General features: G+C 36.6%; 1 protein-coding gene across 3 annotated transcripts in view; it reads left to right on the forward strand.

The window, feature by feature from the left end:
• GALNT3 (polypeptide N-acetylgalactosaminyltransferase 3) overlaps window positions 1-15623 on the forward strand; it is a 48542-nt gene that overhangs the window by 20432 nt on the left and 12487 nt on the right. Inside the window, exons 2-5 of one of the 3 annotated variants that reach the window (XM_050752890.1) lie at window positions 901-943; window positions 5237-5857; window positions 10422-10594; window positions 13434-13583. In XM_050752890.1, the coding sequence (XP_050608847.1) occupies window positions 5343-5857; window positions 10422-10594; window positions 13434-13583 (838 nt within the window). In that variant the 5' untranslated portion in view covers window positions 901-943; window positions 5237-5342. Of the gene's footprint in view, window positions 1-900; window positions 944-3496; window positions 3841-5236; window positions 5858-10421; window positions 10595-13433; window positions 13584-15623 lie in introns of those variants that run through there. The other 2 variants (XM_050752891.1, XM_050752889.1) reach the window with 2 other exon arrangements.

The raw sequence follows: 15623 nt of genomic DNA on the forward strand, positions 1-15623 counted from the left end.
CTTTATTTTTTAAGAGCTTTCCACTAATGTATATCCAGAATTGAAGACAACTGATAGAGATGCTTAGTGTTGAGTGGCATTCAGCATTAATGGAAGCCTGATATTACACATTAACAGCAAAGTACAGAAAAGTCATAATGAAAATCCCATCGATGTTGGAATCTTTAAGTGATCAGGGTTGATAAGAGAAGATTCAGAAATAGTCTGAAAAGATCAAAACATCATCTTCCTATTTCTAGGCTCTGCCTCTGTAAGGTTCTCAACTTCTTAATCTTCCATTTTAAGATTTACAACCTTATTTTCAATCTTTATTTCTGAAAAGGTGCTTTGAAAAGTTTTAAAATCATTTATTTGTAAAACATTACCCAATGATAGGAAGCTATTTATAGTTTTTATGGTTTTTCCTCAGTTTTTTTTTCTTATCCCTTCTATTTAGGATATTAGTTCTTGACTCTCAAACATTTTATTTTAGATAATTTCAGTTAAAAACTCAGGATTTTACATTGAACCTGAGTTTGAACACAGTTAGAAAAATGCTGGTCTTAAACTGAACTGGCATGGCCAAGCCACCTAATCTCTTTGACTCTCCATATCGGTCAGTAAAATTGGAATAACAAGGGCTAGATGCAGTAGCTCATGCCTGTAATCCCAGCACTTTGGGAGGCTGAGATAGGAGGATTGGGGAGGTCAAGGTCAGTCTGCCTGGGCAACATAGCAAGCTCTTATCTCTACAAAAAAAAAAAAATAGTAATAATACTTCACAATATTGCTGAGACAGTGAGAACTTATGTATTAAATGTCATTTAATACCAGGGACCTAGTCAACATTTAACACAAGTTAAGAATTGTTTTTGTTGTTGTTTCTGATAAAATCTTGGTCCTCTTTCTTCCTTTTTCCAGTGAACAAATTTTTCTGGGTGCCTACTGTGTTACCAACATTGTGGTAAGTGCCAGAAAAACAACCATGAATAGGATGCTATCCATGTCTTTCGTAAGCTTTCCTCGACGACTCTGTTAGAAGCATCCCAAACTAAAACCTACTGAGTGGGTCCTTACATAGATACACATGCACTCACAATGATAGGATTACTGTCCTTCTGATGAAGAATTCCTCTACTTTATGTTTTATTCCTAAAAAGAACTCTCTTCTATCTGCATCATTAATTCTCTCCTTCTTTTCAATTCCCACCCTACCCACAGATATGATTTCTGACATAAAATGTTTTGGGAAAACTATCACTACTGTGGAAGAATCTAGTTCTGTCATATCCTCCTATTCTGTGCTTTCTCTGAACTCTTTTTTCCATGTTCTGTCAAAATATCTCAGGGAAACCAGCTCAATTCTTCTCAAATTCCTAATTTAGCCTACCTCTAGCTACAGAAAAATTGAGTATCACTAGATAGCCCTGGGGAAGGCTATCTATTTTTGCCTTTTTTTTTTTTTTTTTTTTTTTTGGCGGGGCAGGGAGGGGTAGTCCTCTCAGGAACAGAAAGGAGGTGAACACAGGTTGATGAATGTCTACCTTTCATCAAGATACAGTTAGAGGGGATGAGGTTGTAGTTCATCAACTGGGAACCACTTTCCTGTGAGACCCCAACATTTTGCCCATTCTTACCTTCCTGGAACCCCATAGATGAGGTTACCGCCCTATTATTCTGGAAGTGCCCTGAATCCTAAGCCTTAGGATCTTGAAGGCATGACTACAACTACTCTCTCTGCCAAGGTTCTCTTCTCATTTTTCACTAAAGCCCATTAGACCAGGTCTAAGGAAGTTCAGTTTTAAAGGTCAACCAACTGTTACACATTTAACATCTCTCAAGTGTGAGATAAGATTGTAAAATTACCTCCACTTGACATGGATAATTTATCTGTGTTTTCATTTGTGTTTTTTATTTTTTTGCCCGCCCCTCACTCTTCATAGGATTGGAAAAATTGGACTTTCTTTCCAGTCAGTCTCTTTTTTTCTACCCTTAAATGTAGGTATTTCTCTGTCCTATTTGTTTTACATTACATTTACCCCAAGACTGACTCAAATTTTCATCTCTACTGCAGAGCTTTTTCATAATTTCCTGTCCCATATATCTTTTTGCTCATCCAAACTCACTTTGGAAGTTCCATTAGCATATTACATTTGCTACATCCAAAACTGAACAAATTATCTTCTTAATTCCTACCCTGAATCTGTGCTGCTTCCTGTATTTCTTGTCTTTGTTAATGTTATCACTTTACTCATTTGTATTAGTTTGTTCTCATGCTGCTAATAAAGACTTACCAGAGACTGGATAATTTATAAAGAAAAAAAGGTTTAATGGACTCACAATTTGACATGGCTGGGGAGACCTCACAATAATGGCAGAAGGTGAAAGAGGAGCAAAGGCACGTCTTACATGATGGCAGGCAAGACAGCATGTTCAGGAGAACTCCTTTTTATAAAACCATCAGGTCTCGTGAGACTTATCCATGACCACGAAAACAGTATGGGGGAAACCACTCCCATGATTCATTTATCTCCATCTGCCCTGCTCTTGACACATGGGGATTTTTACAATTTAAGGTGAGAGTTGGGTGGGGACACAGCCAAACCATATCACCATTCATCTCCCATTCTTCCCTTTCTCTCACCAAGACCGTTGTTTGATTCCACTTCCTGGACTTTCTTGAAATCATTTCACTCCATCCTTTGGCTCCCCTCATCTCATTAACATCCATCACCTTTACAGGGGCTTAAAAACTTGTAATTTTTCTAAAACAGAAATTTGATTATGATCTTTTCTTTTTTCTTGTTTTTGTTTGAGACAGAGTCTCGCTCTGTGGCCCAGGCTGGAGTGCAGTGGCTCAATCTCAGCTCACTGCAAGCTCTGCCTCCTGGGTTCACGCCATTCTCCTGCCTCAGTCTCCCAAGTAGCTGGGACTACAGGCACCTGCCACCACACCCGGCTAATTTTTTGTATTTTTAGTAGAGACCGGGTTTCACCATGTTAGCCAGGATGGTCTTGATCTCCTGACCTCGTGATCCACTCGCCTCAGCCTCCCAAAGTGCTGGGATTACAGGCGTGAGGATTATGATCTTTTCTTAAAAACAGTTTTCTCCATTCCATCTATTTTGGAAAAAAATTGATAATTTCCAAATTCACTGAAAGATGTACAAGATTTCATGAACTGATCTTTAAGTGACCTTCGAGTCACATCAGTTGTCATTCTCTCCCTGTGCCTTCCGCTTATGCTGTACTGAAGGACTGATCATGCTTTTTCTTGCTTTTATGGTTTTGCATCTGACATTCCCTCTCTGTTTTCCCTCCTGTCTACCTGCCTAAAATGTACTTGTATTTCAAGATTTTGCTCAACAGTGTCATCTCTAAGAAAATTTCCCTAACATTTCTCCTGACCCTCTACGCTGTTTACTTTTTCTTTTTTTTTTTTTTTTTTCTTTTTCTTTTTCTTTTTCTTTTTTTTTTTTTTTTTTTTGAGACAGAGTATTGTCCTGCTACCCAGGCTGGAGTGCAGTGGCACAATCACAGCCCAGTGCAGCCTTAACCTCTTGAGCTCAAGCCATCCTCCCACCTCAGCCACCTGAGTAGCTGGGACTACAGGCGTGTGCCACCACATTTGACTAATTTTTGTATTTTTTTGTAGGATGGGGTCTTGCTATGTTGCCCAGGTTGGTCTCAAACTCCTGGTCTCAAGTCATCCTCTGGCCTCAGCTTCCTAAAGTGCTGGGATTATAGGCATGAGCCACTGTTCCAAGCCTGTGTAGCTTTCTTTGTCTCCTGTCATAACACATATCACACTGCTTTGTGACCGGCCTCTGACTTCTTATATTTCAATTTTGCTTCTTGAAGGTAAGGGCTATCTTTAATTTTGTAACCACAGCCTAGCACAACATTTGACACATAATTAATTACACAACTGTCATTGTGTTATTGTGTGGTTCTGTAACTTCTTATATTCTTTTCAAAAGCTTAAGCGGTCATTTCGTTTTTTACATGAAGTTCTTAAAGCAACCAAAGCTCAGAAATATTGGAATCTCACTTTTATGAGCAATATATGCCAGAATTGGGGTTATCTTTTGGAGCAGAAGTGTCCACTCCATACTGGAAAGAATATAGAATTAGAAATAGTATATAGAACTAAGTTCTGCCTATTTTGTTTATTCCGCTTAAAATTTCCTGCCAAAAACCAGAGAATCCATCTTGGAACCTGGTTTTCTTATTTTAAATTTGGTGAGAACTTTGGAAGAGAAGTTAAAGAAAGTGTCAAAAGTTAATTTTCATTGCTATAAATGATATTTTCTTTAAAATGTATTTAGACCATAGGAGGAACAGGCATTTTCCCTCCCCTTTGTCTTTGCAAATTTCTTGACTGGCTATCACGGCTCATAGTATATAATCGTTTCCTGAAAAGTCCTATTTTTCTTTTCCTTTGTTCCTGTTGTCCTATATTAGGGTTTAATAAACTTGCTGTCCCTTCTTAGGGTCAATTGCAAGCAATATTTTATCAAACCAAATTCTGCATTTTTAACTTAATGACCTCTATAGGCTCCCTAGAGACACTGCAAGTAAAGCTAATGAATTCTCTTTTTACTATTAGATCTTGTATTTCTGTGAGCTATTAAAACTAGCTGTTATAAAACAACAAATTAAATGCCACCGATTTTCTTGTTTTTAGGGGTTCCTTCAGGATTCACAAGTACTATTGGGTCAGAAAATCTGGGAGAATGATAGTTTACTTACTGATGAAACTGCTATATTACCATCATTGGTTAAGCTGGAGTACACCTTAGTTTGAGAGTAAACTATATAAAATGAAGGCCACTATTTTAGGTGGATGCCTGGTAGTACCTATCAGTATACCCTTGCTTCCTTATGGAGCTCTCTTTTTTGTAATTCATTCAATGAGGTCCTTTGATTCCTTGGTTATCAAGTGAAGATATTCTTTTTTAACTCAAAATATATTTATAAAATTAATTTTATAAATAGTGGATATTAGAGTTTAAAAAGAATGTATTTTTGAATGGAGACGAATATCAATATTTTGCAACCCCAATAAATTGTAGTAAATCGTAACAATTATTTTCTTCTAAAAGTGTAATTTTCTTGAGGATGAGATATCTTTGTTTTCTTGTTAACCCTAAGAGTACATTGGTAGCTTGTGTTCGGTTGTTGGTTAAATGAATGAGTTGAGCCATGCCTGTAGGACTGAATAACTGCTAATACCATCTACCATTTCTGTTTATAGGTACTACCATTTAAAGATACCTTCTTCTCAGCAAATCTATGATAAAAAATATAAGTAACAGAAGAAATAACTGTTATTTGTCAAGTGACAAGCTTTTAATGTCAGAATGGCTCACCTAAAGCGACTAGTCAAATTACACATTAAAAGACATTACCATAAAAAGTTCTGGAAGCTTGGTGCAGTAGTTTTTTTCTTTATTATAGTTTTGGTGTTAATGCAAAGAGAAGTAAGTGTTCAATATTCCAAAGAGGAATCAAGGTTGGAAAGAAACATGAAAAACAAAAACAAGATGTTAGATTTAATGCTAGAAGCTGTAAACAATATTAAGGATGCAATGCCAAAAATGCAAATAGGAGCACCTGTCAGGCAAAACATTGATGTTGGTGAGAGACCTTGTTTGCAAGGATATTATACAGCAGCAGAATTGAAGCCTGTTCTTGACCGTCCACCTCAGGATTCAAATGCACCTGGTGCTTCTGGTAAAGCATTCAAGACAACCAATTTAAGTGTTGAAGAGCAAAAGGAAAAGGAACGTGGGGAAGCTAAACACTGTTTTAATGCTTTCGCAAGTGACAGGATTTCTTTGCACCGAGATCTTGGACCAGACACTCGACCTCCTGAGTATGTTGAAGAATATTTATTGTTTATTCTTTATCATCAGGCTTTGCAGGGGACAAAGGGGTGAGCTAAGGAAGTTGCCTGTTCTTTAGCTACTCTGAGGCAGAAAATCAGCAAATACTGTTTATTTAACCTGTTGTATTTATTTTTTGCTTATAATGATTGAGGCTACATATCCCTATTTATGCTTGGTGAGGCAGTACAGATATGAAAATTATTAGCTTGGAAATTAGAAAACTGAATTCTAGATCTGACTGCTATCCACAAGGAAATCCTTTATTCCTAAATACTGTAGCTTTCTCATCTATTTAGGGGGAATTATTGGACAATTTTTATGGGAAATATAGAAGGTAGAGGAATTGTTTCCATTTCTCTGTGTATTTCTTTAGAATAAAAATGTTTAAAAATATGCCAAGATTTTGGAACTGATGGATAATATTTTATAGATTTGTAAACCAATTCACAGTCTTTGTGATTACTTTGACTCAAAGTCTTTGAGTACCTAATTATATTTCAGAATGCCCTATTTTTTGTGAACAATCCCGAGTAGCTGGGATTACAGGCACTTGCCACCACAGCTGGCTAATTTTTTGTATTTTTAGTAGAAATGGGGTTTCACCATGTTGCCCAGGGTGGTCTTGAACTCCTGACCTCAGGTGATCCGCCTGCCTCGGCCTCCCAAAGTGCTGGGTATACAGGCGTGAGCCACTGCGCCCGGCCCACCCTCAGCAGATTATTCATTATTATTATTATTATTGCTATCATTATTTTGAGATGGAGTCTTTCTCTGTCACTGAGGCTGGAGTGCAGTGGTGTGATCTCGGCTCACTGCAACCTCTGCCTCCCGGGTTCAAGCGATTCTCCAGTGTCAGCTCCCAAGTAGCTGGGACTACAGGCATGCGGCACCACTTCTGGCTAATTTTTGTATTTTTAATAGAGATGGGGTTTCACCATGTTGGCCAGGCTGGAGTGCAATGGCACGGGTCTCCACTCACTGCAACCTCTGCCTCCCAGGTTCAAGCGATTCTCCAGTGTCAGGCTCCCAAGTAGCTGGGACCACAGGCACACAGCACCCTGTCCGGCTAATTTTTGTATTTTTGAAAGAGACGGGGTTTCACCATGTTGGCCAGGCTGGTCTCGAACTCCTGACCTCAAGTGATCCTCCCACCTCAGCCTCCCGAAGTGCTGGGATTATAGGCGTGAGCCACTGCACCCAGCCCCTCAGTAGATTTTTAATTGTACAAGATAGGCCAGGTTTGGTGGCTCACACCTGTAATCCCAGCACTTTGGGAGGTCGAGGAGGGCAGATCACCTGAGGTCAGGAGTTCAAACCCAGCCTGGCCAACATGGTGAAACCCCGTCTCTTTTAAAAATACAAAAATTAGCTGGACAGGGTGCTGTGTGCCTGTGGTCCCAGCTACTCGAGAGCCTGACGCTGGAGAATTGCTTGAACCTGGGAGGCGGAGGTTGCCGTGAGCGGAGATCCGTGCCATTGCACTCCAGCCTGGGCGACAAGAACGAAACTCCATCTCGAAAAGAAAAAAAAAAGTACAAGATAAGCAAACTGGAAGCAAACAATGCCTATGTATTTAGCTTTGCTTTCTGGATATTAGAGAATTACATTTGGCGGTGAACTTGAAGATAACTTTTGGTCTATTGTTTCACTCAGGTTTTTCTAGATTTAGGATTATCAATACCGGATCCAACTATATGAGTCCCTTAATGTTGAAACTGTGTAACTTAGATTTCTGTTGAGCTATTCTAGTCTGATTGATTCAAGTTTAAGTTGCTTATAATTTTTAGATGAATGTGTAAAGAAACTAATATCTATAAAATATTCTAGCTGTTATAACAAGGCACATTATAGTTCCTTTTGTATAGTAATAGATTAGAATGCAGTATTGCACTTTACTGATTTGAGGAGAGTTTTTGACTGAAAGTCATCTACATTAAAAATCAATAATCATGATTTTTATTCTTTTGACATGACAATCAGTGACAGCTCAAAATGAACTTTTTTCTCCCAATATAGCATTAAGAAGCTGCAATAATTTTCAATAGTGTTAATCACTAAGTAAGTGAAAAACAAGTAAGCACATTAACAACATTTTTTGGTTGGAGTTGAAGATTTAATTATTTCTTACTTTGGACAGGGTTTGTAAGGGTGGTAAAGATTTGTTTTTTGACTTCATGATCCACCCGCCTTGGCCTCCCGAAGTGCTGGGATTAAAGGCATGAGCTACTGCGCCTGGCCTGGTCAACACAGTGAAACCTCATCTCTACTAAAAATACATAAATTAGCTGGACGTGGTGATGCGCGCCTGTAGTCCCAGCTACTTGGGAGGCTGAGGCAGGAGAATCGCTTGAACCCGGGAGATGGAGGTTGCAGTGAGGCAAGCTTGCACCATTGTACTCCAGCCTGGTGACAGAGCAAGACTCTGTCTCAAAAAAAAAAAAATTTTGTTTTGTACTTCGAATGTAGCCAGTATCAGCAAATAACACGTTTTCTGAAGAACTGCTAATGTTTTCCATGCTCATTAGAAATATAGATCTAGTTTCTTCCAAAGCCAGATGGTCATATGACTGATAATTTAGGCATGTTTCTATGTGCCAGGTTTTTCAAATGGTTTGACTGGGATGATACAGTTGCTTTGGCAAGTTATTTTAATTGCACTATTTTAAATGTGTAAAACAATTTTCAAAGCATACATTTAACATGTTAATTGTTTCAAAAGGAATGGAGTTTATGAAAGTATATTGTGAAATTTTATTAATTATGTTAATGATATAACATGACATTTTTACTTGATATTGGTAATTATCAGTTAAGCAAATAAATCCTAGTTTAAACTGGTGGAAAATTTTGCAAGATTAAAGTGATAACATTTTACTAGTATGAATTTTTGTGAAATTTTATACTTTAAATCTTCAAAATCATTTTATAATTATCGATTAATACTATATTAATTAACCACATAGCAAATAAAGGTAGGAAAAAAATCTTAAACTAGAATTTCACTTTCTCCTCAAAATGCTTATAACAAATCATGAGTTTCCTCTTTTTTTCTTCCTTTAAAAATAAAATACCATAGTATGGAATTTTTCATAATTTTTCCTTCTAGTATATGTTGGTTATAAACTTTTATGGGTTCAAAATATAAGCTTATATTTAGTTATTTATTTCTGTGTAATTGTGGTTCAAGTGTGTATATGAATACTTTGTGTTTGAGCTTTTTTTTAATTGGCAGTTTATCCAAAATTCAATTTAGAATAAATAATTTTATTTATGAATGATGAAGGTGCCCGTGTACCTGTATCACGCTTTGAAATCATGAAGAAACTGAAGAGCAGTGCCACTTTCACTCAGAACCCATCCTCTCCTTTTTCTAATCTGTTGTTGACATCTTCTCTTGATATTTTGCTCCAATCCAACTCCTTTTTTATCACTACAAATATTCCATTTGAAAGACTTGCTGTTAGAAAAGGGTATCAGAGACATTCCTATTGAGGTAGGAAATGAAAGTAATTAATGGGATAATTTGTGTATCTTTTTTTAGGGTGGTTTTCTCAGGCCCCTAATATCACACTGGAAGCTACAGTTTCCCCATTGGCCCTGGCAGAGCAACTGAAGGGTGTTGGGCTCTTATCTCCATGAGTAAATTTAAATAATATTAAGAAGAACATAGGTTTTACAGTAAAGCTGTTTTTTCCCTTTTGATTCTGTATACAGATTAAGTAAATTGATTCAATAAGTCTAGGAAATAAGAAACCTATATTATATACTTAGGTAAATATGTAATTAAAGATGATCTTTATAAAAATGATTTAATAGGCTGGGCACAGTGGCTCACGCCTGTAATCCCAACACTTTGGGAGGCTGAGGCGGGCAGATCACAAGGTCAGGAGATTGAGACCATCCTGGCTAACATGATAAAACCCCATCTCTACTAAAAATACAAAAAATTAATTGGGCGTGGTAGTGGGCACCTGTAGTCCCAGCTACTTGGGAGGCTGAGGCAGGAGAATTGCGTGAACCTGGGAGGTGAAGCTTGCAGTGAGCCGAGATCACACTGCTGCACTCCAGCCTGGGCAACAGAGCAAGGCTCCGTCAAAGAAAAAAAAAAAATTTAATAAGGTGGTACAATTTTTAAAGTTGCAAATATGAAAAATGGATGATTTCTGCATGAAATAAGAAAAATTTGGTTTTTATTTGAGCAATTATAAGGATTTGTCATTTTTACATGCTGTCTCATCATAGGTTATTTTCATTATTTAAGATGTTATTTGTATTTTAAATTATATTGTTGAGAATGCTATAATAACGTGTTGTAATTCTTGACATGTTGCCATCTCTGTTGGTGGACATCATCTCTGGGTGAGTGATTTGCTTGTAAAAAATTTGCTTTGATTTATTTACATTTTATATAGCATTGAGATTATATTACATAGAAGAAAACTATCATTTTTCAGTGATAAATATTCAATAATGATAATGTTAGCAATGGTATAGCTGTGAAATAAAATAATAAAATTTATAACTGTTTTCTACTTCTGTGACTTCTTCTAGATGTATTGAACAAAAATTTAAGCGCTGCCCTCCCCTGCCCACCACCAGTGTCATAATAGTTTTTCATAATGAAGCGTGGTCCACGTTGCTTAGAACTGTCCACAGTGTGCTCTATTCTTCACCTGCAATACTGCTGAAGGAAATCATTTTGGTGGATGATGCTAGTGTAGATGGTAAGAAAGCACATGCAAATTAAATTGTTTCCCAAATCCATATGGTGGTATCCCAAGTCTACTTGATTATATGGTGCCCTCTCTATGCCATCTCAGAGCTTGAATATAATAGTTTGGATAGTGGGTATGCTGAATGAAATTAGAATCCAAGGATGGACATATTCAAATATTTTCAAATGCAGAAATGTATGAAACACCATTATTCATAACTGTATAGTCCTCAATGCGAGACTGTTATTGTAAGACATAGAAGTTAAGAGCACAGACTTGAGCCTTTGAGTCAGGCTGCCTTGATTTGAATCCCAGCTCTTTTCCTAACCAACTATATGACTTGGGCAAGTTACTACACCTCTCTGCCGTGATTTATCAGTAAAATGGGAATAATGCCATATTTCATCAAATGTATTATATATCATTAATTTATAAATTACTAGAGAAAACCCACAGCTAATTAAACTTAGCATGCCATTGATTATAAGAAATTGATTATAAGAAGAATCCAATTATGTAGCTTAAAATTGAGGAAATACAGAACTGGTACATAACTTCTAGAGTTGTTTTAAAGTCTAAATGAGTTAATATAAATAATATATCAATAAATAATATAAATGAATAGTTGAAAATCACTAAAGAGTCACCGTGTTCTATTTTATTTCATTGTTCTTAAATATTCCAATATTACTTACCAGGTTAGCCAAATTCTTTAGTACATTTACACTTAAAATTGGAAGTCAAATACTAAATTACACATTTTAAATTGGAATCATAAGGTGAATTTAACAAATACTCTAACTTGTAAATTTTCAAACATCACAAGTATTTTAAATATTGTATCAGACAGATACATATTATTTCAATGATTACAAAATTTATTCCTTAATAAATCCAAGTTTGGAATCAGATTCCTGAAGGTCAGATGTCTCATTTTGTCCTTCCAGCAATGTCTTGTGCTGGTAAGTCCTACTATCCTCATCTTAAATAAACTGAGATGCAGAAAAGGTAAAATTCCTTGCCCAAGATCACGTAGCTAAAAGTAATTGTGCTATAAAGTGAAATCAGGGCATCTGATTTCATGTAGCTTTCTGTTCTCAACCTCCCAAATAAAGGGTGTGCATGGGAGCTAAATTTAGGGTGCAGATATAAATTTACAGGAAGTTCCTGTGTTGTGGGTAAAAGTTTTTTTTTAAACAAATTCCAACAGTGAGAAGGTATATTGAAGGAATCTGTAGTAACTCCATTTAAAATAATTCTAATCAAGAATGTTGAAATTTTTACAAGTCTCTTAAAACAGAAAATGTTTATGATTATGTATTTAAGATGAGTTAAAATTCTGCTTGTCTTTCTGAGAATTATATCCGAGGTAGTTAGAAGGTGTTAAAAGCTTAATCTGAGAATTATTTTGAGGTAGTTAGAAGGTGTTAAAAAGTTAATCTATCACTCTGAGACAACAGTGTTTAGATAGATTTATTTTTCCACAAGGGTTGTTCCTGCACTTACCTCTCTTATGAATGTTTAAGCTTTAAATAAGCAGCTCTCTTAACTGAACTACTGGAGAATTGAAAAAAAGGTTATATTATCACAGATAAAGTCAAAGTCATCTGCATTTGCTTCTAAAATCTGGCAGAAGAAAACTTTTACCCCAGGATATTTATTGATTTTCTTAACATTCCCAAATCTTTTTGAGGCTATGTTTTGGGCCCATGAAGGCTGCTTGAAGAACTGCATTTTGTACTCAATAAGAAATCAAAAATGTAATTGTGAAAAGCAGGCTTAAGAAGTTGTTTCAGAATACGAACAGCTCGGCGAGTGGCTCAACCTATAATCCGAGCATTTTGGGAGGCTGAGGCCTGCAGATAGCTTGAGTTCAGGAGTTCCAGACCGGCCTGGGCAACATGATGAAACCCCGTCTCCAAAAAAAAAAAAAGAAAAGAAAAATTAGCTGGGCGTATTGGCACATGCCTGTGGTCCCAGCTACTTGGGAAGCTGAGGAGAACTGCTTGCGGCCCAGAGGCAGAGGTTGCAGTGAGTTGTGCCACTGCACTCCACCCTGGACGGCAGAGCACGACCTTGTCTCAAAACAAAACCAAACAAACAAAAAACAACACTTGATTGACATTTATTAATAACTTTTAAAAAACCTATTATCTCAATTTTTGCTTATTACAAACCTTATCCAATTTGGGATATTGAATATCTTAAAGTATATACCCAATACTAAAATTTGCCTGGTTCATATTTTACTAAATAAAACTCCGTCAGGAGACTCCAAAGCTTTCGCAAATTTTTCTGCTGATTCTGTGTAGGAGTCGTCCAAAAATGCTGTAGCCGTGGACTTTCTGACTTGTCTCAACATTTTGATCTTAAATTATGTTGATCCTTAGTTAAATATGAGAGGTCTTTTGATATTTGACATTTTTCTTTAAGGTTTCTAGATTTAAACACTAACGTCAAAGCATTGAATATCTTTTTGACCAGATTCCATATCTTTCACTCTGATAGTCAGTCTTCTCAGACCTCTAAATGAGTCTTCTGAACAGCTAGGGTTGACTCCATTTGAAGGTTCTCACTTCTCTCCCAACACATTATATTTATTGATAGGAAGTGTACAGAATAAGTATGTGTTACAGTGTTATGTGTTACAGTAGTGATCATTTGCATAGCTAACCTTTTTCCCCAGTAAGGAGTTAAAGATAAAATTTTCATTTTACTGGAAGGACACATGCAACTGTTAAGATTATGAATTTGGAAGGATCATTACTCTGTGGTTTCATTAGCTTTCATAAGCTATATATGAAAATAAATTTAGAAAGAATTAATCCTGATTTGTTTTTCCTTACAGAGTACTTACATGATAAACTAGATGAATATGTAAAACAATTTTCTATAGTAAAAATAGTCAGACAAAGAGAAAGAAAAGGTCTGATCACTGCTCGGTTGCTAGGAGCAACAGTCGCAACAGCTGAAACGCTCACATTTTTAGATGCTCACTGTAAGTATATATGTATGGATATGGTTGTAACATTTTCCCTCCCTCTGTCTCTAATTTAAAAGGTAAGGAAGGCTTTTCTTTTCTAAATGCCTAATTGCATTTTCTTTAACAGCGTTTTCAACTGGTGATTATAGCAATGACAGCCCAAGCAGATAACAGCTCAGCGGAGAAAATTCCTTTCACTTATGCAGAATTCTTACCTCCTTTGTGTTTAAGTTTCCTCAACTTTAATGTTCTCCAGTTACTAGCTGTTCCAGCCAGTTATCCATGCCTAATTTTTTTTTTCATGTTTCTTTTCTGTTTAAAAAAAAAAAAAAAAAAAGTTTTTTTTTTTTTCTTTGTTGTTGTTTTTTTTGATTCCCACACTTTGAGTGAAAGCTTATTTACTACTTAAATGTGGCGGGGCACAGTGGCTCATGCTTGTAATCCTAGCACTTTGGGAGGCCGCAATGGGTGAATCACTTGAGGTCAGGAGTTCATGACGAGCCTCGCCAGTAAGGTAAAACTCCATCTCTACTAAAAATACAAAAATTAGCCAGGCATGGTGACGTGTGCCTATAATTCCAGCTCTTAGGGAGACTGAGGAATGGGAATCACTTGAACCTGGGAGGCAGAGGTTGCATTGAGCTGAGATTGTGCCACTGCTCTCTAGCCTGAGCGGCAGAGTGACACTCCATTTCAAAATGAATGAATGAATGAATGGATGAATGAATGAATGAATGTAATCCACCCTATCATTAAACTTTGTCCTAGTACTGCTGCTTTTTTATATTTTAATTTTTTTTTTTATTTGCAGACTCCTTGGCATAAAAAGGAGTCTGCGAATTTTCAAAAAAACCCACAAAACCAAAATATGTTTATATATATAGTTTTTATGCCGGGTTAGGGGTGCCCCATCCCATCTTCTTTGGTATCCCTTACATAAACATTGTCAATTTTTGTTTGACTTTGTTGCTGTTGGTTTTTCTTTGTCCTTTAATTTTTTTCAGAGTCAAATTTTTTAAAGTATTTAGAAAGCATTTTTAGAGTCAATGTGTCATATGCATGCTAGTTATTACTAAAATGTCATTTAGTCCTTTGAGCTTTGAGTTTAGTGGGCTATACTCTATGAATGTCTAGCTTTGAATTGGCCAGTGCTTAGGTTATGTTTCACCCAATTACTGGTTTTGAGCACACACTGATTATTACAGAGGGGCTTTTGCATGTGCTTGGGTTGCTTAGAGCCATCACATTCAGTTCTCTTTTAATACCAGACATTTAGAAAATGAAGAGAAGACTAAAGGTAATCCTAGAGAGGTGTTTTAAAAAGGAAAATACCATCTTCTGGTATTTCTTCTCCTTGTTCAAAATTACAATAAGATCATACTGGACATTCTTACCCACTACCCACTGGGTGAATGTGTCTGATGGTCCTCCTGGACCATGACTGCCAAATACTGCTTTGTGGGGAGCCCAGAATAGGACAGCACTTCATTGGCTGAACTTGCTGTGTGTTATCTAAAACAACCTAGCCTGTGAGCAGGGCCCAGACCTATCTCAGCATGAAATTCCTTGGCCCTCCCTTTATATTAGGTCTGGGGCAGCTTTGAATGGTCCTTCTTCTCTAGTTGCTAAAATCGGAATTTATACTGACTCCTTATTTTCTCCTAAGACCCAGTCAGATAAATGAAAATTTCAATTACTATACCTTACTCAGGGAGACACAAGTTTAAATAAATCAGAACACGTTTAGGGCCAGGTGACATGGAACAGCAAAAAGCTACCTTTGATTCATAGGTCATTTTAACACATCATCTAAACTTTAAATACACTAATGTTATTTTGCATCTTTTGTAGAAGAAAGAAGGTCATCATCTGTAGGGGAGTTTTTCTAACTGTACTGAATCTTGTTTCACCTTTTTCATCCTACCTTAATCTCATCACAAGAAACCTTTAAGAAATCTCACCTTCTGGGGATCAATTGTACAATGTGGTGATTGTAATTCATAATAATGTAGTGTCTACTCAAAAATTGCTAAGAGTAGATCTTAAATGTTCTTT

The sequence above is a fragment of the Macaca thibetana genome, chromosome 12 (assembly GCF_024542745.1).
Source record: "Macaca thibetana thibetana isolate TM-01 chromosome 12, ASM2454274v1, whole genome shotgun sequence".
Taxonomy (NCBI): domain Eukaryota; kingdom Metazoa; phylum Chordata; class Mammalia; order Primates; family Cercopithecidae; genus Macaca; species Macaca thibetana.